General features: G+C 36.6%; 3 protein-coding genes across 6 annotated transcripts in view; 2 read left to right on the top strand and 1 right to left on the bottom strand.

The window, feature by feature from the left end:
- The window catches only part of Gprk2 (G protein-coupled receptor kinase 2), an 80,238-nt gene extending 76,248 nt beyond the window's left edge, over nt 1-3,990 (top strand). For all 3 annotated transcript variants that reach the window (XM_026633807.2, XM_026633806.2, XM_026633808.2), the window contains one exon: nt 316-3,990. In XM_026633807.2, the coding sequence (XP_026489592.2) occupies nt 316-411 (96 nt within the window). In that variant the 3' untranslated portion in view covers nt 412-3,990. The remainder of the gene's footprint in view (nt 1-315) is intronic.
- Nucleotides 3,991-4,367: 377 nt separating this feature from the next.
- Nucleotides 4,368-8,490, bottom strand: LOC113396037 (methionine--tRNA ligase, mitochondrial). Its single transcript, XM_026633810.2, has 10 exons — nt 8,175-8,490; nt 7,804-7,902; nt 7,439-7,620; nt 6,864-6,983; nt 6,525-6,633; nt 6,330-6,448; nt 6,073-6,221; nt 5,701-5,903; nt 5,281-5,475; nt 4,368-5,204 (listed from the first exon to the last, which is right to left on the bottom strand). Exons 1-10 carry the CDS (start codon nt 8,257-8,259, stop codon nt 4,798-4,800), a joined length of 1,668 nt encoding a protein of 555 aa, XP_026489595.2. The 5' UTR covers nt 8,260-8,490; the 3' UTR covers nt 4,368-4,797.
- A 420-nt stretch (nt 8,491-8,910) lies between these two features.
- LOC113396040 (erythroid differentiation-related factor 1) lies at nt 8,911-20,712 on the top strand. 2 transcript variants are annotated; one of them, XM_026633813.2, is made up of 16 exons: nt 8,911-9,115; nt 9,572-9,753; nt 10,078-10,186; nt 11,085-11,222; nt 11,744-11,879; nt 12,095-12,793; nt 13,272-13,411; nt 14,460-14,573; nt 14,662-14,790; nt 14,873-15,524; nt 16,881-17,048; nt 17,181-17,400; nt 17,578-17,758; nt 18,131-18,270; nt 18,360-18,517; nt 19,350-20,712. In XM_026633813.2, the coding sequence occupies exons 1-16, from the start codon at nt 9,074-9,076 to the stop codon at nt 19,730-19,732; spliced, it is 3,591 nt and encodes a 1,196-aa protein (XP_026489598.2). In that variant the 5' UTR covers nt 8,911-9,073; the 3' UTR covers nt 19,733-20,712. The 2 variants fall into 2 exon arrangements, with proteins under 2 accessions (XP_026489598.2, XP_064074832.1); XM_064218762.1 differs by lacking the exon at nt 18,360-18,517 and having other exon boundaries at nt 8,912-9,115; nt 19,350-19,720.
- Nucleotides 20,713-22,603: the final 1,891 nt, after the last annotated feature.

The following is a 22,603-nucleotide window of genomic DNA, read 5'->3' as shown; positions in this document are numbered from 1 at the left end:
TCTTGTGTGAATTAAAACAATTAAAAGATTAAATAATATTATATAAAAACGTTTACAATAGAAAAATACAGAGAGAAAGGGAAAGAGGGGAAAGGTCGCCAGGAGGGGGCACTTCTTAACGCTTTTTTTACGTTACGATTTCTGTCAGTTCTATACTATACTGTAAGCCTCGTAAAAGTTCGATCCAATAAACTAAAACCAAAATCAGTTTTTACAAGATTGACTTGAGTCTGAGTTCTCATTGGTCGCCTGTCGCGTGACCGACGGCTGACCAATGAGCGCGCAGCACGGAGTCTCACGGAGCGTGTGTCGCAGACGCTGTGCCCGCAGAAGAAGGTCCCAGCGCGCCTGCGGCCCGTGTGCGTGCCGGCGCACCTGCTGGCGCCCGCGTCGCCCGCGCCCGCCAGCTGACCGCCCGACGACGCGCTCGCGGCGCCGCCCGGCCTGTGACGTCGCCCGCCCTGTGACGTCAGCCCGCCTGCGACGTCACCCCGCCTGACGTCGCACCGCCTGTGACGTCACCCCGCCTCCGACGCCGCGCTTTCGTTTCCGTACATTCGTATCGTTTCACGTCGTCGAGGGTCATGCGATGCACCACTCGAGATCAGTGATGCCAACTCCTACATAATCTTCCCCTCAGGACCAACTTCAAATTTCCCTAGGTGTCGATTGAAAACGCCTAAAGTTTTTTGTTGTTGTTTGAGAGCTCATTTCAAATATATTCAAGTAGTATAAAATAGTTGTTGTATTTATATGGGTGTCTATTTGACATTTGCAAAAAATATTTTATGTCTAATAATGAAATTAAATAATTTTTACTTTTCCAATAAGATGTACAAGATTCCCCCTTAATTTAGGGGAAAAACCTCCAAGCTGGTATCACTGCTCGAGCTGTCTATCGGACGAAGGTTTAAATCAACTCGATACAGCGCTTCGATTGAATGACTGAATACATTCTATTCTCACTGAACAATCTGAAACTTTGAGACAATTTTTCAGACGTACATTAAAATCCGACGTTTCTTTAACGATTATTTGGTCGCAGCGCTGTAATCGGACAAAACATTCATGAACAAGTTAGTTTAGGAACAATTTTTTATATACGTATTATAAATGTAATCACGCAGAATTGAATAGTTTTAATCGAACACCGACTCTATACTTTATTTAAGTCCATTTTGTATATTGACAGGTTATTTTGACGATTTGTTTTCGGTCGACTGATGTTTTCTTTTTATACGTATTATTTACAACGCTCAAACGCGAGTATTAAGCGAACAAAAACCTTATTTGTATTGTAATAAAGTTTATTATTACTTGAAAACCCCGATGGAAGCTGTTTTGTCGTATGTTAAAATTTTGCTAATTAAAAAAAACTAAGGCGTAAATCTTATTTGCGTATAATTTGTTGAAGTTTCCTTGACGTTAATTATTTTTCGAGATACGTTAATACATATCTTTATGAATATATAATATACCTCATTATGTGTAATCGTTTGTGTGTTTAAGCTTAAATCGGGGTGTTATTTATTTAATGGAAAACGAGTTGATATTATTTATTAATTGATTACGTTTAATTGTAAATTTTTAAGAGCCGTATATTTGATATAATGCTTATTCGTGTTTAATATTATATGTGTTCGTATGTTTGTTACGGTTATGTGAGGTCGTTTCGGTGTGTCTGATGATGTCGTGGTCGAAATTTTGAAAGATTCTCTTCGAAGAATACGTAAAGATATTTTTAATGGAACTAGGAAGTGGTCGACGTGTCGCTTTTCGGATAGGACGGCGTAGCCAGCTGAGAATCATGCAAGTATTGTCATTATTGATAACTGATAGCGAATGAAATAAAGGTACATGTTTAGATAAATAGATTTGAGAAATAGCTGGTCTAGAGGTGCCGTGGGCGTTGGAATTGCACAAAGAAGCCCATTTATTTTCAATGCAATAAATTATTTTTTTACTTTTTGATGATAATGTAATAGAATTAAAATGCCACTACGATGAAGAACTTATTGAATGTTAAATCGAGCAATAATTATGGAAATGATACTATTTAGAAGTCGAAGTCATAAATCGATGTTTTTTCTATAATGTGTAATATTTTTAATAATCAGTGGATGTAACCTCTTGCGTATTCGATAAGATTTTTAATATTTCATTATTGACGTACGCTTTTCTTTAAATACGTTGAAAATTTGTATTAAAAAAAAAAAACTTTAAAATTGCTTCTAAATATTTTGATTATATTTTTTAAATTTAAACTATTATTGTATAAGGAAAAGGATGAAATGTGTGTCAAACGATGAATTGAATTGGAAATCTTTGCTTACTTTGATTTATACGAATACCCGTTGAGAAATATTGTAGAGAATGTTATGTTTAGTTTTCGTAGAACTCCGTCATGACATTTGGTTTAAAATATCGTCATATTTATCGAATTGTATTGATTACTGTGTAGACCAGGGTTTCCCAACCAGAGGACATAGAGGTAAATCAATCAACCTACGCTTTACATATTTTTTGTTTGGGCCATAACATCTTAGCTCCCAAGTTTGGTGGCGCATTAATGGTGGTTACTTACCATCGGGTTGCCATTTTCCAGTATGTTGACTTATATAAAAAAGTAATAAAAAATGTATTATGCTTGCTAATTTAGTAATTACAAAAAAATTAACATAAATACAATTTATTTTTATAGCGTTTGGGAGTCGTGGTCTAGAAAATGTTGGCAAACCCTGGTTTAAACTTCGAAGGCTCTAATTATAGATCGTGTTTAACGTTCTTTCATACCTTTATTGAATATTATTAAACAATGCACAAATTAATTCGGATATATTTTGACGCCATATTGTACATTGCCAGTAAAACTTCCATATTGTATTAGACGTAAGTATTAATGCATTTTGATGTGTACGTTTTATTGTATTTTTCGATTTTAATAATGCCTATTCGATGATGTCTCGGCGTTACGATGTTACTAATACGCGTAAGTAATTATAAGTCGGAAGCCGTCTCGTGGAAAAGATTGGATCGTCGTGAATGTTCTAGAAGAATAGTTTTGTTTTTTTTTTTTTAATACGTGTCAATTTGCTCACATGTAGTGCAATAGCGCAGCACGTTCGCTCACGGGTTGGCACTGCGAGGGTCTGCGGTCGCAATCTTTTTCGCGGCGGCCACATTTGTTACAAACGAGTACTGTCGCACGATATTTGTTTCTGCGTCGCTTCCGTCGCCGTAGCTCTTCGCCGACTGCTCGTTCATTCCAAAAGTTCAGATCGCCATAGAATAGTATTTTTTTAATGTAGCAATATGTATAAGAGCGTCCGGTAGTGCGGTGAACGGGGGGGTGCTAAGGCGATAGAGTTCCTAAAGACTGCAATGGAATGTCGATCCACGTACACGTACTGCGTACATTGTTGTCGAGCGCGTGGCTCCGCCGCACGGTCGCGCGCGAAGAGCTGAATTTGTTAGCATTTACAATACACTCGTCACCATTTTTTATTATGGACTTACTGTATTATTTATGAGTGTGAAGCGTGTAACGGAACGACTTTTAATACTTTTTTGCCGTACAAGTCACGAATAAAGGTAAGGTTACACTAGACTGGACACTTTTTTAAAAATATTATTCAACCGCGCTGAACGCGTTTCGTTACACTCTTCGAGATTTTTTCAAGCCTGTATCATACTCATGGATGCATTTTCGACTAAATGTATTGAGATATTAATTTGTATTTATATCGGTAAAAAGGTATTTTCCGGCGAGTCACGTGACATTTATATATCAAATGCGAGCGATTTTGAACGTTGTTTCGATGGAATAAGGTCGATTTTGATGTTCATTTGAACACGTGACGGGTTGTACCTTGCGTCTTAGTGGAATGTAAACTTAGCTTTCTTAATACTGTTAGTCGTTATTGCAGTATTTTGATGCAAATATTATTATTTAATAAGCGTATTCATAAATAAATTGACTCCGATATAGAATTATTGTTTTAATTTTCCTTTCCTATTGGAGTGCAATATATTATCAGACGTAGGCGTACTATACTGTGCATGTATGCATGTGTGCATGTGTGCATGCACAGCATAGTAGAGAAACATTTTTTTAATAGATGTGTCTATTAAAAAACCGCATCAAAATCCGTTATGTAATTTTAAAGATCTAAGCATACATAGGGACAGACAGCGGTAAGCGACTTTGTTTTATACTATGTAATGATAGAGGCATTATACTTATTAACACTCAAAAAATCTACCAATGGTTCGGAAAGAAGTAACTGATCTGAAAAGAAGCGGCGGAAGAAACAGTGGGGTAATTTTTTAACAGTGTTCATAATTTATAAAAAAAAAAAAAATCTTAATAATATTAAAATCTTTTATTTAACAATCTATATTCACAACTAATGATGAAATCAGTCGAACACGTTAATAATTGTTAATTTTTATATAAATGCACCAGTCAATTGTTCCTAAAAATATATCTGATTTTTGTTACCAAGAAAACAAAAATATTGAGTAAATATGATATATAATATGAAGAGATTCATTGGAATATCTTAAGGTGCGGTTACAACATGCACGGAAACTCGCTTAACCGCTCCATTAAATGGCACCATTTTCCAAGAATTTCTCGTAGCAAAAAGAAATCTATTACAAGAACTATTGAGCATGTTGGAAACAAAATAACTAAACATTTTATATACAACAATAAATAAATGTATAACTCGATGATATATGTAATATATATGTATCACTAATCTCAATTTATAAAACAGTCTTTCAAACTTCTATTTACACAATCGCTTTCTTCTTATGAACATTTTTCTTATCCACGTATATCCGTTGGAATAACACGAATTTACCACTTTGAATATTTTTAGTTTCGAATATGGCGCCTTTTATCCTCCACGAAGGTCTCTCGCAGTGCTGCCAGTATCTACAGTCTCTGGGCACTTGTAATTTATCTAAGAGTCGACCCGACAGACTCGGTATAATAGGTTGTAATATAATCGAGCATATCCTCAGAGTCTCCAGCGTGATGTGGAGCACGACGTCCAGCTCCTTCTGTCCCTCTGGTTTCTTCTTAAGCTCCCACGGCTTCATGGTTTCGAAGAACAAGTTAGCCAAATGCAACACGTGGATGACTGCGTCCACGCCTTTATAGAACTGGTAGCTTGAGTAATGTTGGTGGCAGATCTCTGTCGAATGAAAGCATCGTATAAGTCGGAATTGTGAAATGACGCACGCAGACGCACGCACGCGCACGGCACTCACCGGGCAGGCGCTCGAGGGCGCGCAGCAGGCGCGCGGCGGGCTCGCGGCGCGCGACGTCGCGCAGCTCGTGCGCGTGCGGCGGCGGCAGCTCGTGGCGCGGGTTGAGCGCGGCGCCGCACGCGCGGCTGGCCAGGTTGCCGAGCGTGTCCGCCAGCTCCGAGTTCGCGATGTTCACGAGCTTCGTCTCGCTGTAGTCTGCACTCCGCGGAGAACAATTTTAATTAAATATCATTTGTAGATAGCTTCCTATTTATTGAGTATCGTTTACATTAACGGAAGATCTGTCGTCGCGCCGAATTGCATTGATATCCCACTATCCGCACAGATGGCACAGAAGCATACCATATTTGTATACATTATGTTTTCGCCCTCTAGGAGCTGGTCGTTTCCCCCATCACATACACATAGACAGACACTCACTGGCGTCGTCCGCCAGGGTGGCCTCCCGCAGCAGCACGTAGCGCAGCGCGGCGGGCGCCGGCACACTGCGGGGCGCCACGACGTTGCCCAGCGACTTGGACATTTTGCTGCCGTCCACGGTCCAGTGCGAGTGACACACGAGGCGTCTCGGCGGCTGCCAGCGAGCCGCCATCAGGAACGCCGGCCAGTAGATGCCATGGAACCTGGAACGACCGCCATATCCTTTAATATCCTACTACTACTACTACTTCTTAATCAAACTACACAATCAATCCTAATAACTTGACAATTTCAGATACATAACAATTTATATGTTATGTATCTGAAGAACTTTTACTTAAAAGTATTAGTATAATAACTATAAATTTTTACTTTAAAATATCCTTTCCAACAACATGGACATCAGCGGGCCAAGCCCTCCGGGACATTAGCTGCTCTTCGTCCGGGTAGCCGCATACAGTCAAGTAATTGATCAGAGCGTCAAGCCAAACATATATACTTTGCTCTTCATCGTCAGGCACCTAGAACAACAAAATATTTTTTACAACTACGTAAAAGACATGCCTGTCCGTCATAAAATTTTATTTAAATGACATTCTAATTAAAATATATGTATATTTTCGACATACCCGTACAGCCCAATGCACTCTGGAGGAAGGACGACTGACTGAGATGTCGGGGAAGTAGGCATCACTTGCGAGAAAGTCTTGAAGTTGTTTCTGGAACTTACTGGGTTGGATTACTCCATCTAGTAAAATAATTTACTAAGTATACTATATTAAACATGGTTTGTATTCAGAAAGATTATTATATTTATATACTACCTGGTTTCAGCCATTCTTGGAGATGTGTTTTGAATGCACTTAATCTAAACATGTAGTTTGTCTCCTCAGTCCATTCCAGTTGGTGGCCTGATTCTACGGACACTTTTATCTGTAAAAAGTAAATATTTGTTATCAATTAAAGAAATAGTTAAACAGTGACATTGTGTTTATTTTCAAATATTACTTCACTAAGTGTCAATTGGATCATACACTAATAAAAGTTGTTAAGAGTAAAAACGCGCAAAACAGGAAACAATTTTAAGTGTCAGTAACGGTATCAAACTATAGAACTTCTGTGGGTTGGTACAGAAGAATTATATAAAAATTTTGGTTACCCACCTTTCCATCTTTAGTCATTTCCTCTCTAGTATGCGACTCAGGAACAAATGCTTCATCGTTAACACTGTACCAGCCAGCATATTTCGCCTTATAAATATAGTCTTGTTTTACTAACTTCGTCTGAAATTGTTTTATAAATGGAAATGTAAGATTGTAAAATCAAAACCAAGAATGCATTGCTGATTAAAAAATAATAACCAAGAATATACAATAAAGGGTACATAATATTATTATTAAGTGTCAACTTTATTGCCACTTGAACTTAAAGTTTAACAAAATTTCAGTTGGTTGGAATCAGTACAAAATTAAGGTGCTATACGCATACTTATATAAATCATATATAATATTGAACTCGAAACTCCCACAGATTAAAATCATGAAGGGTCAGAATGTTATAAGCGACATTACCTTCAATAATAATTCTAAAATAATACTAATAATAGTACTAAATAATAATAATACTGGATATTAAAATAGCATTTCACAGAGAGTATTTGTCAATATTTCACAAGTGAGATATGAAGTTAATTATTACAGAATCACACTACAATTAAAAAATATAAAAATTAACGAACCCAAAAGTGGCGCACAGCTTTTTTATGCCTCTCCTCAGTTGTTCTAATGTAATCTGTATATCCTACTTCAAACTCATCAAAAAGATCTTTGTATTCCTGGGAGATGTTATTGCAATAGTCCTGTAAAGGAAGGTTAGCTTGAGCAGCTGCTTGCTGGATTTTAGTACCATGTTCATCTGTTCCTGTAAAATTAAAATAATTATGAACATCAAGTGATTTAAAAATATTGGATAATTTCATACATATATAATATTTTCAAAGAAAAATTGAATTTAATTTAAAGATGAAAACAAGAAAAGTAAAGCCTACTTGAATAAAGTATTTTGATTTGATTTTAATACTACTATTTTTTTTTAATTCCTTACCTGTGCTAAATATAACATTACAATCAGGATTTGTTAGTTTCTCAAACCGTTGTATCGCATCAGCCACTACAGCTGTATATAAGTGGCCCAAGTGAGGAGCTGGAAGAATTATAATTAGAATATTTAAAATGATAATAATAAAAAAATTTCAATATATAGAGGTTTTAAAACCTTTTAACTCAGTTCATATTGGTTAAAATAGAAGTTGTCAATTCCACAAAACAATTATTGTTCTTTTTTTTAATTCATGATTAAAATATAAATAGAGGCTTAGAACATCACAAGTAACAAGATTATACTAACGCAAATATGATTTTAATTATCAATTGTTATTTTTTTATATATTGCACTTAAAGATTTGAAAAACTTACCGGCATTTACATAAAAAATCGGAGTTGTAATATAAAAAGGTCTTTTCTGCACAACAGACGATAATAAACGTAAGGATAATCGCATTTTTATAATTATTTATAGAAAATTTTATTTGTTTAGGTTATAAAACTTGACATAGAGTGTTCAATTCATTTATGAACTTTGTTTGATTTACTACTTAGTGTAATGAAGATTACAAATACTTTGATATATATATAATAAGCATTATTTGTAAATTAATAACAATTTTCTTAATTGGAAAATTACAATATTTACTAGGTTTGAGACTGCAAAGGTATCTTTGAATGTCAAACTTGTCGACAATTCGATATCGATATTTTTGAACAAACTCACTTTAACGATCTATTAATATACATACGTCTTATAAATTAATACATATTTATTTTGGTAATCTGATAAAAATATTTTCTTATTATCTGCAACCTTTTATAGACACACAGCCTTAAAAGACCATAGAAGAATTATTAGTATTTATTTAATTATGTACAATATTTTATATTCCTTAGATATCGATGTAGTGTATCGACGATCAAGATGAATCAACGTTCCTTTTAACAAAATGTATAAATATATATATTTATATAGGTATATCAATCTATATTTATTAAATATTAATAAAGCTTTATCTTACATTACAACAACTACCCTATAAAAACTACAATAAGTAATAAGATGTATTTTGTGACACACTTTTCTTAAATTTAAACATAATTTTGACAGCAATTTAATACAGATAAAAATCTATGTTATTTTTTATTCTTGCAGCAGCCGCAGTGCCAAATACATTTCAGTTGTATCTTGTAAAGTCTGACTGATTTTAAGTTTTTGCCACAAATATTCTTAGTAGTATTTTAGGAAAAGTATTTACAAACTAAATATGGATGACCACGAGAAGGAGAATGAATGTAACCGTAATAAGGTAACATAATTTCAATAAGACAATGTTTACAAACTTCTTGCCTTCGCCTTGAATTTCGATATTCTAAATATTCTCACGTTTTCTAGAACATATTTCTATCTTAACCCACAATAATAATGAATATATCTTAGCTTTAGATAATAATAGCCTTAGGCCTAAGCCATAGTTTGGGATGATTTTTTAATCTTTTAAAATGAATGAATGAATGTATATAATATTTAGTATATAATTATTTTATATTTAATCACTATTCTATATTCTATAAACATATTTATGAAAAAACAATAAAATAGATTAAAACAAACAACCTCACAATATATATGAATTATATTATTATAAAATCATATATCAATTAAGATGGAATAAATTTCGTAGGCATTGAACGATCGAAACGATCCAAATTTTGTAGGCATTGAAATAAACTATGATAAATAATTGTAAATAATATATTTTTAGGACCGTAGCCCATCTCCCGGTGTGAAGTCAACAGCGGTAGTCAAATATACAGCATTTCAAAGTCCAGTGGGATATGCTAGACTACAATGTAATACAGATCTCAACCTGCCCCCTTCTAACTGGGGTGGGATTGACACATATGGGCTTAAGCAGATTATTACGAGAGATAGTGGGCTTTCAAGGTATGGAACTTTTGTAATTTATATTAGGAATGAGTATTTAATAATAATTGAAATTACTGTTTCATTAATAAATAATGTTTTATATAGGTGTACATTAAACATTTCTTTAAATATCTTCATTGGATATTTTATTTAATATTTTCTCTTATTATGCTTATGACTTGACAAAATGGTAACATCAGTCGTGCAAATGTAGTTGTCTCATATTTTGACACAATGTAAAAAGTGTGTACGTCAATACCCCCTGAAGAGACAGAATGGGTAAGACAGTGTTTATGCACAAATTTGGAGGATGTCAATAAGTATCCATGTTTTTTCCGACAGTTTTAGAATGGCACATATGTTTCCTGACTGTGTCGGTGAAGTGGATGTTATTTCTGATGCGGAATGCATAAAAAAATTACTTAAATTGCCATACCAGCCCAATGGAACAGTAAGTTAAAAATGAATCCTTGTTTAATATTTTATTGTATTTATATTAATGATTTAATTATAAAATTGTATTTTAGTTTTGCCCCATAGAATCTTAAAGATATTTTTAAGATCCTATTGAATATTTTACAATGAAGCTTTACTGTCTACCCTACGTCCATTTAAACAAATTGCAAATTTAAAAAATAATATATTTGTCATTGTTCAGAGTAATGCCATTAAATTTGGTATGCATGTTGATTATCATCATCATTACATAGTATAAAACAAAGTTGCTTACCGCTGTCTGTCCCTATGTATGCTTAGATCTGATGCAGTTTTTTTTAGTTGATAGATTGATTCAAGAGGAAGGTTTATGTATAATAACATGCACAATATAGTAGAGAAACACTGATAATTTTAGAGGTTTCTGAAATGATGTCGTAAATAAACAGATTTTTGCGCTTACATTGCAAATGCTGGCTCAACCCTACTAGATAGATCAAAATAATGTGCTACATTATTGTATAACTTAAGTATTGTATATCTTAAGTCTTCAAAAAAGTCCGCGATAGTATATGTCTTATCTGTTAGGAATGACTTACAATAATTATTGTTTATCCTTTACTTTTTGAGAAATAATGGCTTATTTCCGAAGCGATTTTAAGCAATACAATCCTTATCTAATTAAGTACAAACAATACTTTGTGCATTTAATATAGATCAATATGGCCCTTTACAGCATGTAATTTAAATGAATATTTTCGAATATATTACAGATTTAAAACGCAGGGGCACAGCGGTTTGAACGTTGTAAGACATTCTGTAGTATATTCAGTGGCAGCATTGCACCCGTGCGAAGCCGGGGCGGATCGCTAGTTTAATATAAAGTTATGCCATAAAGAATTTTATTGTTTCAGGTGAGCATGATGGTCCACAGAGTAGAAAACACATTGCTTTTAGATGATTTTGATGTTTACGAGTATCTTATGAAGTCAGAATGGTCTTGGCTGAAGGATTTCTTCTATGAAAACATTCTTAAAACGATGTCTGAAAAGGTTATAATTTATTTTTCCTCTTTATGTTTTAAAATTATTTTATTTCTTAATCAATGTAGATCACCCATTCTATAATTACTATTATTATTTTTGATTTCCTTTTTTAAATCCTACCTAAATATAAGGCTTTATTAATTATTAAGTTACAGACACTACCACACCTCACACTAAATCTGACTGACTGACTCGCGAAAAGTAAAAAATAATATTTTTGAAGGTTTATGTGCCCTTGCCTTTACCTTTTATATATATACATAATATAAAGATAATATAATAACTACTATAATGACACGAACCATCAAAAAATATTTCTAACATTGAATTAATCTCAACTAAACCATCAAATACATATTGAAGTAAACTACTCACTCAGTAGTCTAAACACAATCTAAATGTGGACCACACTGTCCGAGAGCTCAAACAGAAAAATTAATGGCAGTTCAATTCAGATTAGCGCTCCTTTTTTTTCCTGTTCTATCCAGTTCTAGGGATAACCGAATATCCTAAATATATATTTACAGGAACGTATGTCATTGACATTAGCCCCAAGCCCGAGCTCAGCCTTACAGTTGACGCATAAGTTTCTCTCTCACAGCCTGGTGGAGCGACCTCAGCCTTTACCCAGTGTGGTGCCGCATACTCCTATGTGCTTAGCTGGTATGGATGTTTTTATTTATTGTATAAAAAATTTAATTATTCGCAATATTGTACTGTAATATTATTTAGTAAAAAAAAAATGGCGACAATTCCATAATACATTCCATTATTTATTTTTATAATAAAAGAAAATTAAGTTGTGGATACAGATTTTAATATATAATGTAAATCCAATTTTCTTATAACCTTAATTGTATTCAACATCTATTCCAAAGGACCCTTTCTCCCTGAACCCGAAACTAGACCAGAGGAACCGACCAATGAGAAGAGTTTCAACCGTAACGTTCTCTGGACGTTCGAAGATATACACATGTTAATCGGCAGCAATTTGCCAATATTTGGTGACAAAGACCGACCCTGCGTCAGCCTCCGCTTAAGAGACGCCAGGGAACCGATAAACGTACTAACAGGAATAGACTACTGGCTTGACAACTTGATGTGCAATGTTCCTGAGGTTCTAATGTGCTACCATCTAGACGGAATAGTGCAAAAGTACGAGCCGATGAAAACCGAAGAGTTGCCTAATATGGAAAATTCTAGATTTTCACCGAAAGTTATAAGAAACGTCGCCCAGAATATATTATCTTTTCTGAAATCGAATGCGACGAAAGCGGGTCACACTTACTGGCTGTTCAAGGGGCCACACGATGACGTGGTCAAGTTGTACGATTTGACGTCACTTTGTCCAGACGACATGGACAACCCCTTCACGACGCCCGTGGCAATGCTTCTCTATCGAGTAGCCAGGAACATGCGGCTCATGAACAGGTCCAAGCACGTGAGACAGTTGCTGGAACACGTCGTGGAACTCTTACAAGAGGAACGGTATCCGCAGATCGTGGCCTCATCTCACTACATGTTGGCAGATTTGTACGTCCCGGCAACTACTAATCCAGCTTGTCCCAATTTTAAAGGCAAGTTTTTTAAAATTTAAAATAAGAAGACATACAGCCTTCTACCTTCTACTACATTGACACTAAGAAATATCAACCACTCCTTACAATGAGAATACCCCACGGATCTTTGGATCCAATATGTTATGTAAATTGGTTCACTAACCCTACAAACTGGAACTTAATGTTACTATGTATTGCTGTTTGGCGGTAGAATTCATGTAAGTGGTTATTACGTAACCACATACCCTACCCGGACGGTCTTACACGAAGCCCTACCACCAATTAAAAAGTCAGTTTTTTATAAGAATTATGAACTGGATGATTTTCGTTTTTACTTGTGACACACGAAAAAGCAGCGTGATGCTTTTATGCACAAAAAGTAGACCTTGTCTAGTTGTGACATAAACAGGCTGTAGTTACGTTACATTTGTAAATTTGGTTTTGCTGCGTTGGAAAATTATGAATCAATGCCTAATCATTACAATATTATTTCAAGATGAAAGTTCAGACTCTGAGGAAGAGTCCGACTTCGGTGATTATGCGGAGTTCCCCCCCCACACAAAGTCGGACGGAGACGGTGGATCTGAGCGAGACAAGGACAACAACGTCGAGATCGTGAGCGATGCCGCCGACAAGGTAACTAATTTGTGTTAACTGTAGTTTTAACTTAGCTATATTTTGTGATAGAACATTTTAGCTTTCATTCAACGATAATTTTTAAAAGATCTTTTGCGAGTCTATATCCGTTTAAACTTGGTTAATTTAACTCATACGTGTGTGTAGATTTTCAGTTCCTTAACTTAGTTTAAAATTAAACTTTTTGACGAGTAGTAGTTTCAAAGTTCGGACGGCTTGTTGCGGAATGTTTTCAGAAAAGTGACGGTAACACGAAAATTTGTTTAGGCATCTAAACAAATTGTGTTATTAGTTACACGTAGAATTCAATTGTTCAAGATTAACTTAAAGCGCTGTTGGTTTTCATTAGATACTCGGTGTTTTGTTTTATACCCGTTTAAGACCGAATTACTTTTTATATATTGTTTACATAGTCGAAACTAGTGTTTTTTTTTATTAATTTATAGAGTAATGAAATATCATCAGCAAAAAATACAAAGATTTGAACGAAAAAAATGTCATTAATATGTATCAAAAATAGATAGGGACCTAAAATTGATTCTTGTGGTACACCCATTCTTATCCTAGATCCAGAAGGCTTAATTCCATTACTGAAAATTGTTGAGTTCTTCGATCCAAATATAAAGCATATAAATCGAAAAACTTTTCTGTAATACTGTTCATGTTCATATAAGAACGTCTCGTGTGACACACAATCGAAGGCTTTAGATAAATCACAGATGTATTTTGTTTATGTTATTAATGTCTATTTCATAGTATCAATGCAATTTTATGAAAAATATCATGCGTTATCATTTTACATCTATTATGTCTTGGGGTTTTTTTTGTTTAAATTTTCTTTCTAAATGCTAATGCACACTTTCAACTTGCTAAATATCCTGTGATATTGTGTTTGTGGGCATTAAAGTTTATAAATAAAAAAGGAGATAAGGCCAAGGAATATGTTTAATCTCGAGGAATTTTGAAATTATAGATTAATAATTAAATAAATTATATGTTTTTTAATAATATTTATTGTCAGTATTTAAACACGACTGTGACGTCACAGCGCACGGCGGGCGGCACGGCGCTGTCGCTGCCGCGGCGCAGCGAGGCCGCGGGGGCCGGCGCGCGGGGCCTCGCGCTGCGCGACATCGGGCACCGGCGCTCGGCGCGACGCACGGTACGCACGCACGCATGTTACCACCGAGCCTAACTTACACTTAAACCAAGATTATCTATGATACTATAATAGCCGTTCATTTTTTCAGAACGAGAAAATCAAAACAGACGACAATAAAGGCTTGGGACTCGAACCAGCGACCCGCTGCGGACGGGCGCTGAAGCACGCTCTCAGAGGACTCAAGGCCTTGCATCACCTCACTATTGACAAATCGAAGGTATGTTAAAATTTAATATATATTCTGCCCGATTGAATTGAATAACTCTATTTATTACTTTGATTAATATATTTATTGAAAGGAAGAAGAACGCGAGCGTCTCAGACAGCAAATCATAATTGAAGAGCAACACCCTAAAATGGCAAATCCCTATGAACCCATTTCAATGAACTACGAGCCGCTAAAACGCAACAAGGACGCGAAAGAGCACGTATCGAGGAGCAGGAGACGCAAGAGAGAGAGGAAAAATACGGACAAATCTGGAAACTGTTTGATAGAATCTAAATCTAAAATAGACAAGAACGCCATATTAGTGAGAAAGGAGAATAACACGTTACCGAATTGGCACGAACCCAATAGAGATGACAATTTCGCGTGGAAACTCCATTTGAAGACTTTACTATACGAAAAAATATGTCTTGCCTATGCAACATTGGCGGAATACAGCTACTCACACGAACAGTTCGGTTTTTCACTTAAGTATATAGATTTGGCCAGCAAATGTCAAAAATTGTTGAGCAATATGATTATAAAAAGTCGCGTCGTGGACGCTGGCTGTCTCATTGGTAGAGTTGGTGACAATTTCTTCCAGCTCAGCAAACATTGGGCCAGTTTGGAGCAGTTCAAGAAGCAATTTGAAACTGATCACGATATTGATGGTCAGATAAAAATAGAGATTGAGAACGATATGGCGGAGGAGATCGATGGGGACGCAGGCGACGAGTTTGAATTAGGTTAGTTGATCATTTTATTATGGGATGCGTGTATGGCGATTTGTGAAGGTATGGTGGGATGATTTACTTTTCCATACAACTTTTTTTTGGTAATTTAGGTATATCACTTATTATAACTTGAGTTTTTAATTCTTATACAACCAAATATATACCATAAAATCCCCCATTATTTTCAAGTCAAAGTCAAAGTCAAAAATATTTTTTCAATATAGAAGTGTTTACACTTGCTTATTGATAGTCAAAAATCTACCACCGGTTCGGAATTTAACACCTCGGACCTGAGAAGAACCGGCGAAAGAAACTCAGCGAGTTTTTTTTTTTTTTCATTTTGCATGTACAATAATTATTATATTTTAGTTATTTGAAACAGGCTGGAGGCGATCATTTCATTCCCAAGGTGTGCAGTCAACTAAAAAGTGTTGTAATATCCTTTAGCACACAAACACTCTTTAACGATTCTTTTGAATTTTATAATTGAATAATTTCGAACGTTTTCTGGAATCCTGTTGTAAAAACGTATACATTGCCCCAAAAGAGAGTTACTAACCCTGTGTAATCGGGTACTTGGAGTAACAAGTTTATTCTTGTTACTAGTATTAATAGAAAGTACGTCACAATTTCTGGGAAAATCATTTATGTTTTTGCGTACATACATAACATTATCAAAAACAAATTGAGAAGCGACAGTCATTATTTTAATTTCTTTAAATTTACCTCTTAACGAATCTTTTGGTCCTAGGTTATAAATTCGCTGTATCCACATCAGTCAAAAGATAAATTTTTTTACCGCATAGGCTGCAGAGCTGATGTTATTCGCCAATTTATTTATATGGGGGCCCCATTGGAGCTTAGAGTCTATGGTCATAACAAGGAACTCTGTTGATTCTAAAACATCTAATGCTTCCCCGTTTAAATTTACTCTCGTTTTGACACATCTTACATTGGGAGTAGTGAATTTAATATATTTTGTCTTTTTACTATTTAACATTAAATTATTAACACTAAACCAATTTACTATTTCAGAGTGAGCATTGTTCACATCGTCATATATTGAAAAACGTCTTTTTATTTTAAAAATTAATGAAGTATCATCAGCAAACAATACTATCTCGAGTTTATCACCTAGGAGATGTGGCAGGTCATTTATATAAACATGGAAGAGAAATGGTCCAAGAATTGATCCTTAAGGGACCCCCACATTAACTGGAAACCCGGGAGATCTCGTTCCATTTACATCAAAAAAAGGCATCCCGTGACTCCAAGAAAACAAATACATAACTAACATTTAAATTTGGCCCTCCATCTAAGCATCACCTGACCTAGGGCCAGATACGACTAGGCGACATTCCGTTGCAGAGATCGCGCTCCCGCTGAGCGAGACGGAGTCGATGTTGTCGTCGTGTCGATACTACGAGCGCGCCGAGCGGGCGGCGGCCGACGTCACGCACAAGCGGGACGAGCTGCTGCGCAGGCGCGCCTCCGTCTGCAACGAGCTGGCCGTGCGGTACATGCACGACGCGCAGCGTGAGTACAGTCCGCACCCCCCGCGTGCAACGAGATGTGTTGGGTTCTATTCAATATTATTATTTTGTACGTGTACTAAAAAAAAACATCTATTTAAATTTTTTGTCAACGTAAATATGCTTGCACATACAGAGATCTACATAAAATACGTAGAAGAAGCAGACCAAAATGATCCCAAAGTGAAGCTACTCCAAGAGCAATTCCTGACGTTCTCCCGTCGCTCGTCCGAGTGCCTCGAGGAGGCCACGACGATATTCGAGCAAGTCAAGGATGTGCCTAACTTAGCCCTATTGTATTGCAACAAGGCGAGGTACATGAGGTTTAAAGCTCATTGCGACCAGGGAAGCTTTAAGTGAGTAAAATTTACCATTTGATACAGATAATTTGAAGAGCCTTAAAGTTCCCAACCTCTAAAGTAAAATGTATGGAGATTGAAACCTATGCGATACTTTCCCGTTGACCTAGAATGTTTAGTTAATATATCCTGATGAAAAGCTTTCTTGAATAAAGTATATTTGAATCGAATCAGCTCCGAGAAGCGCAGCCTGTACAGCCAGGCGGAGGACTTGTACTCGTCCGCGCTGAAGCTGCTCGGGCCGCGGGAGTCGTGCGGTGCAGTCTCCGTGTGGGACCTGGTCTCCTGGGAGCTGTCCTGCCACCTCTACACCCGGGCGGTGCTCATGCAAGACTGCCCCAGTATATATGCTAACGTGAGTTTATAAGATGGAGAAAGAAATTTATTCAAAGAATATAATGTTAAAATAAAGCGTCTGTTGCCGTCTGTCAATAATGACATAAAATTATTTTATTAGAAAAAAAGTTTTATGCAATCTAAGACAGTATCTCGTTTACTAAAAACCAGTATAAGTTCCCAGATCGGTCGTCGTCTATCATAGTTACAGTACAGTTATCGTAGTTACCGTTGCAGTTCTAAGGGTTAAGCTATGAAACCGTCCTCAATAATTTGGCTGATAAATTATGATACAAATTCAATGTGAAAATGAAGTCCAAAACGCATCATCCATACAAATTCTCCAGCTCAATGATAAAAATGCAATCGCATATCTTATATCATACCGCAGGAGGTGACCGAGGTAGCGGATGCGTTCAAACACGCTCTCAAGTATTGCCCGCTAAGCCCCGGGCCGAGGCAGTACTTGTACCAGTTCCGAGCGGCCATGATCTACCACCGGCTGGGCTCGCTGTACCACTCGCAGTACAGGTGAGGCAGTATTGGACTCTCGTGTGTGCGCGTGTGCGCGTGTGTGCGTGCGCGCGGCGCGACGGGAGTGACGGTGTGCGCGTGCGCAGGGCGACGGCGGCGGAGGGCGCGCGGCGGCGGGGGCTGCTGCACGCCACGTGCGCGCACTACGAGCGCGCGGCGCTGCAGTTCGCGGCGCTGGAGGACGGCGCCATGTTCCTCACCGTGCGGCTGGAGCACGTGGCCGCGCTCGAGGCGCACGCCGCCGGTACGTGCGCGGGGCTTGCGGGGAGTTATGTTAAGAGACACATTTTGAGACAAAGCGGCTCTCTTAAAATTACTACAGATTGTTTACTTTTTTCAATTTTTTGCATAAATTAAAAATATATAATATATTGGCTGTGCTCGCCACGTGAATTGCGATGAGTTGGCAATGCGTCACGCAGCTCACGCGATTAAATTATATGGCCCCTTTTAAAATATATTTGAGTAGGATAACATTACTTTATGGCGGGTCGACGTGAGATAGTATGCTTAAATAACTAAATATAGTAGAGAAGCACTGATAATTTTAGAGGTTTCTGAAGTGACGTCGTAAATATCCATCTATCTCTTAGAGATAACCCACAATAACCATTTTTTATCTTTTACTATTTACGGTAGATAATGGCTTATTTTCGAAGGGATTTTAAGCAATACAGCATTAATCTTTATCCAATTAAGTACCTTAAATACATTGTACATTTAATATAAATCAATATGGCCCATTACAGCATGTAATTTAAATGAATATTTTCGAAGATATTACAGATTTAAAACGCAGGGATATAGCGGTTTGTATTGTCTAAAGACAGAAAAACTGTGAACATAAAGCGGGTCGCAAGTATTGTATGAAGTCACATACACACATCGACGAGGAATAAAACTTTAAAATCAGTAGGAAGACGGGCAAATGGGTCTCCTAACGGTAAGTGGTCATTACCACCCATAGACATTGGCGCTGTGAGAAATATTACCATATAAAATATGCATAAAAAGGACCTTATAATTACTAAAAGCATACAAATAAAGTTGAATTATAACCATATTTCTTATTACAGTATCGCCGAATCTCAAACTGAAGGCGCTCCAAAACGCCATAGAGCTACTCAGGCAGTGTCACTCCATAATGAAGGTATTGAAAGATCGCGATCCCGATGAGCACAAGGAGGTTCCGAAGGCCGAGGTCGGTGACGAGAAAACGCTGAAGGACGAACACAGTCTCCTGTGCCTGTACGAGAATCGATTGAATTTCATATTAAAAAGCGTCATACAATACTGCAGATCGAAATCGAATAAGGATTACGAAAAAATGACGATCATGTATAAGAAATTGTACTGCGCGAGTTTAAAGATAAAAAAGTCCGACAATGTCAGATTGTATGCGGCCAGCATCTGTGACGTGCTCACCGCTATGGACGACATTAGCAAGGAGTTCGAATAGATATTACTGATTACAGTTATGTTTCATCTTTATCAAATAACTTGTACTTGTATCAAAGATATAGAACGTGAAAAATCGGTCGAATATTTTGAGGATTTTTGAGAAAAATCGTATTTACGCTTAGGACTAGCCAATCGCTGACGAGACATTTAAGAGCAGGCAAGTGTGTGCAACACTATTGTTTCACGCACGCACACCATGACACACTCGAAGACCGACGCACAAGCTACATAGGTGCTGATATAAGTCAACGTTAGAGAATTTTGGACATAAAAAGTCAGTGAGATCAAGACGTCTAGACCTGTAGCCTTATCACTAATCACCTAGTCACTAAGGCAAATGTATTTTATAAAGTCGTTAATTTTATGTGAAACATCCATCCAGCCTCGACGAGACCGACTCTTGCTGTGCGTGCGTGACGCGTATTATACACACTTTGTTGCTATATAACTGTTACACATTAATAAGAAAAAAATATTTTATTAATGATACTATATTTTTATTTATTTTACCATTTTTTATTGCTTTTCATTTTATTATAAATTTTTCAAATAACATAACAATAGGTATACGGATCGCACGGAACATTATAATGAAGCAATAAAAACGAATACGTAGTCAAAGTGAATACAAATTCCCGGCAATGCGTAACGAGGCGTCTCTTTAATACGTCAAAAGTGTTGTCACTCTAATTAATAATTATTGACGTATTAATATATTTTTTTTAATGCTACACACACTACATATGCTGCTCTCTGCCTTTTACCTTTTTATAATCTGAGATAAATTATTTTAATACTTATGAATTTCCTCCTGTGGCGGTTACATCGTTTAATTGTCAAAATCTCATTAAAAAAAAAAACAAAACAGAACCATAAAGCGTTATCTTTCAAATATTTTACAATTAAGCAAATCTCTTTATAAGTTGTGTAAATAATTTAATTGTTTTGTAAATAAAGTGTTTCGTTTTCAAATGTTTACTTGTGAGTTTGTTTTATTTGCCAAGTTTAATATTTGTCTCGACTATTTTCATAAGACTACTGAACGTCTGACGGTTTAATGACTTGTTTTTTTATTGTTTATGCGATATGACAGTTTTATTTTAAAGATTATTAAAGCGTTTATTAATGTTTAACTGAATGAACTACTAAAACTTATCGTAGTATAAAAAAATATTTTTATAATGAGCCGAGTGCGAGAACTCGTGCATCTTAGCCGTTGATTGAGGGTTCAAACCACAGTTGAATTTTCATGCTTTTAATTTGTGTTCATGTGTCTAATTTCAACGAAATGCTGCCACATATTTATTCCATTTAACTCCCATTCTCCTCCAAGGGAGTGGAGATCATAGTCCAGAAGCGGAACAGTTACAGGCTGTTACTTCACTTTTTATTTTAATAAATAGCTGCGCTTCAGTTTCTCTCGCTTTCCATTTAGACTTAGCATAACCCTTCCATACGGTTAGCGAAGTATGACGTTCAACTTATAACCATTTACCGAACGGTAGCGTAACATTCCGTTAAAACAAAAACGCTGCCACGTGCGAGTAAATCTAGTAGGAAGTTACCGTTTCCTTACAATGTCAGTAAACACAAATACATCTTGTGAAACTGAAAGAAAATATGTACTTACTCATTGTGTATACATATGTGATACGCAAGAATTTCAAATGCGCCACCAACCATGGGCACTTTTTGACCCTTTTGTCTTTCGTTAACGAAACTGGCTCACTCAAGTTAAAACCGGTTTAAAAAATATTGCCGTTTGACGGTATATCTGATGAGTGGTGGTGCCACCCAGACGGGCTCGCACAAGGTCCTCCCACTAAATTATTTCTTTATTTTAAAATAAATAATACGTTATCGAGACTAGTAATATTGGTTTATTAAACGTAGCAAGTCATTGCTCATATTTATTGTCTGTATTTTTTGTTTAAGTTCATTTGTGTTACAATAAATAGTATTTGTCATTGAACGTGTAGGTTATATTCAAAAGCGAGTTCATAACTTTGTTATTAGTATTTACTGACTATTTATCGAGCTTTGTTTAAGAAAGCGAATGACCAATTAAATTATTCTTATTAGACAAGAAGAGAAAAACACTTTTTATTTTAAATTACTAATTATTATTTGACTTTATACGAGGGCTCTCTTTTAAGTTGTGTTGTTTGAAATAAGTATAGACAATCTAATAGATTATTACCATTTATTGCTTCACGTTTAGACCTTCACGTGGCTCGTCACTGGGGCTAGAGTGCCCACGTTGAAATTATAAATACCAGCGTTCTACAGTCCTAAGAATCTGGAAACCAGAACGCACGTGTTCCTGAAGGGAGGCGTACCAGTCTCTCGCCAATTCTGCCAATGTACTCCGACTTCGCTTGAGCAATCACGTTTTTGAGGGACCTAGAGGCAGAGTTATATTATTTTCTGAATGCGCTGGTTTTTACATCACGAGACGCCGATGCGTTAGTCTAGTCATGTTAACGTTCCCATTTTCGGCGTGAGGCCGTTTTGCAGAAACGACCAACCCAGGGCTAGGACTTGTCACCAATGTGCACCGCAGAATATGGAATAAACAGTTCCATACCCTGAAGCACCACATCGGCAACAGAGTCAGCAACAAGCTCGGATCATCCGGCGAGAAACAAACCTGCCCCCATGGGTAGGATGCAAAGAAGGACCGCATCCCATCCCAATCTGCTGACTTGTAGAGTCACACGCGGCGGCAGCCCACGAAACGAGGTCGTGAGTACCGCGCAACCGGCACTGTACTCCGAACGAGACAGTGGTCCGACGAGCCCAGCGGGGGATCGACGATAACCTGATAGCTGTCCAACAGGGAAGGTGTATGATCCTCCACGTCATGTGT

The sequence above is a fragment of the Vanessa tameamea genome, chromosome 24 (genome assembly GCF_037043105.1).
Source record: "Vanessa tameamea isolate UH-Manoa-2023 chromosome 24, ilVanTame1 primary haplotype, whole genome shotgun sequence".
Taxonomy (NCBI): domain Eukaryota; kingdom Metazoa; phylum Arthropoda; class Insecta; order Lepidoptera; family Nymphalidae; genus Vanessa; species Vanessa tameamea.
The sequence above is the reverse complement of the archived record's forward strand: the minus strand, read 5'-3'. Positions and strand labels throughout refer to the sequence as shown.

Coding starts and splice junctions, on each gene's coding strand:
- LOC113396037 (XM_026633810.2), bottom strand. CDS start 8,259: ATGCGATTATCCTTACGTTTATTATCGTCTGTTGTGCAGAAAAGACCT. Junction 5,904..6,072: donor GTTGGAAAGGATATTTTAAA/GTAAAAATTTAT, acceptor CGGTCGTTCCAG/GTTCCATGGCATCTACTGGC. Junction 5,205..5,280: donor CGCCCTCGAGCGCCTGCCCG/GTGAGTGCCGTG, acceptor TTCATTCGACAG/AGATCTGCCACCAACATTAC.
- LOC113396040 (XM_026633813.2), top strand. CDS start 9,074: ATGGATGACCACGAGAAGGAGAATGAATGTAACCGTAATAAG. Junction 11,223..11,743: donor TTAAAACGATGTCTGAAAAG/GTTATAATTTAT, acceptor ATATATTTACAG/GAACGTATGTCATTGACATT. Junction 14,574..14,661: donor GGCGCTCGGCGCGACGCACG/GTACGCACGCAC, acceptor TCATTTTTTCAG/AACGAGAAAATCAAAACAGA.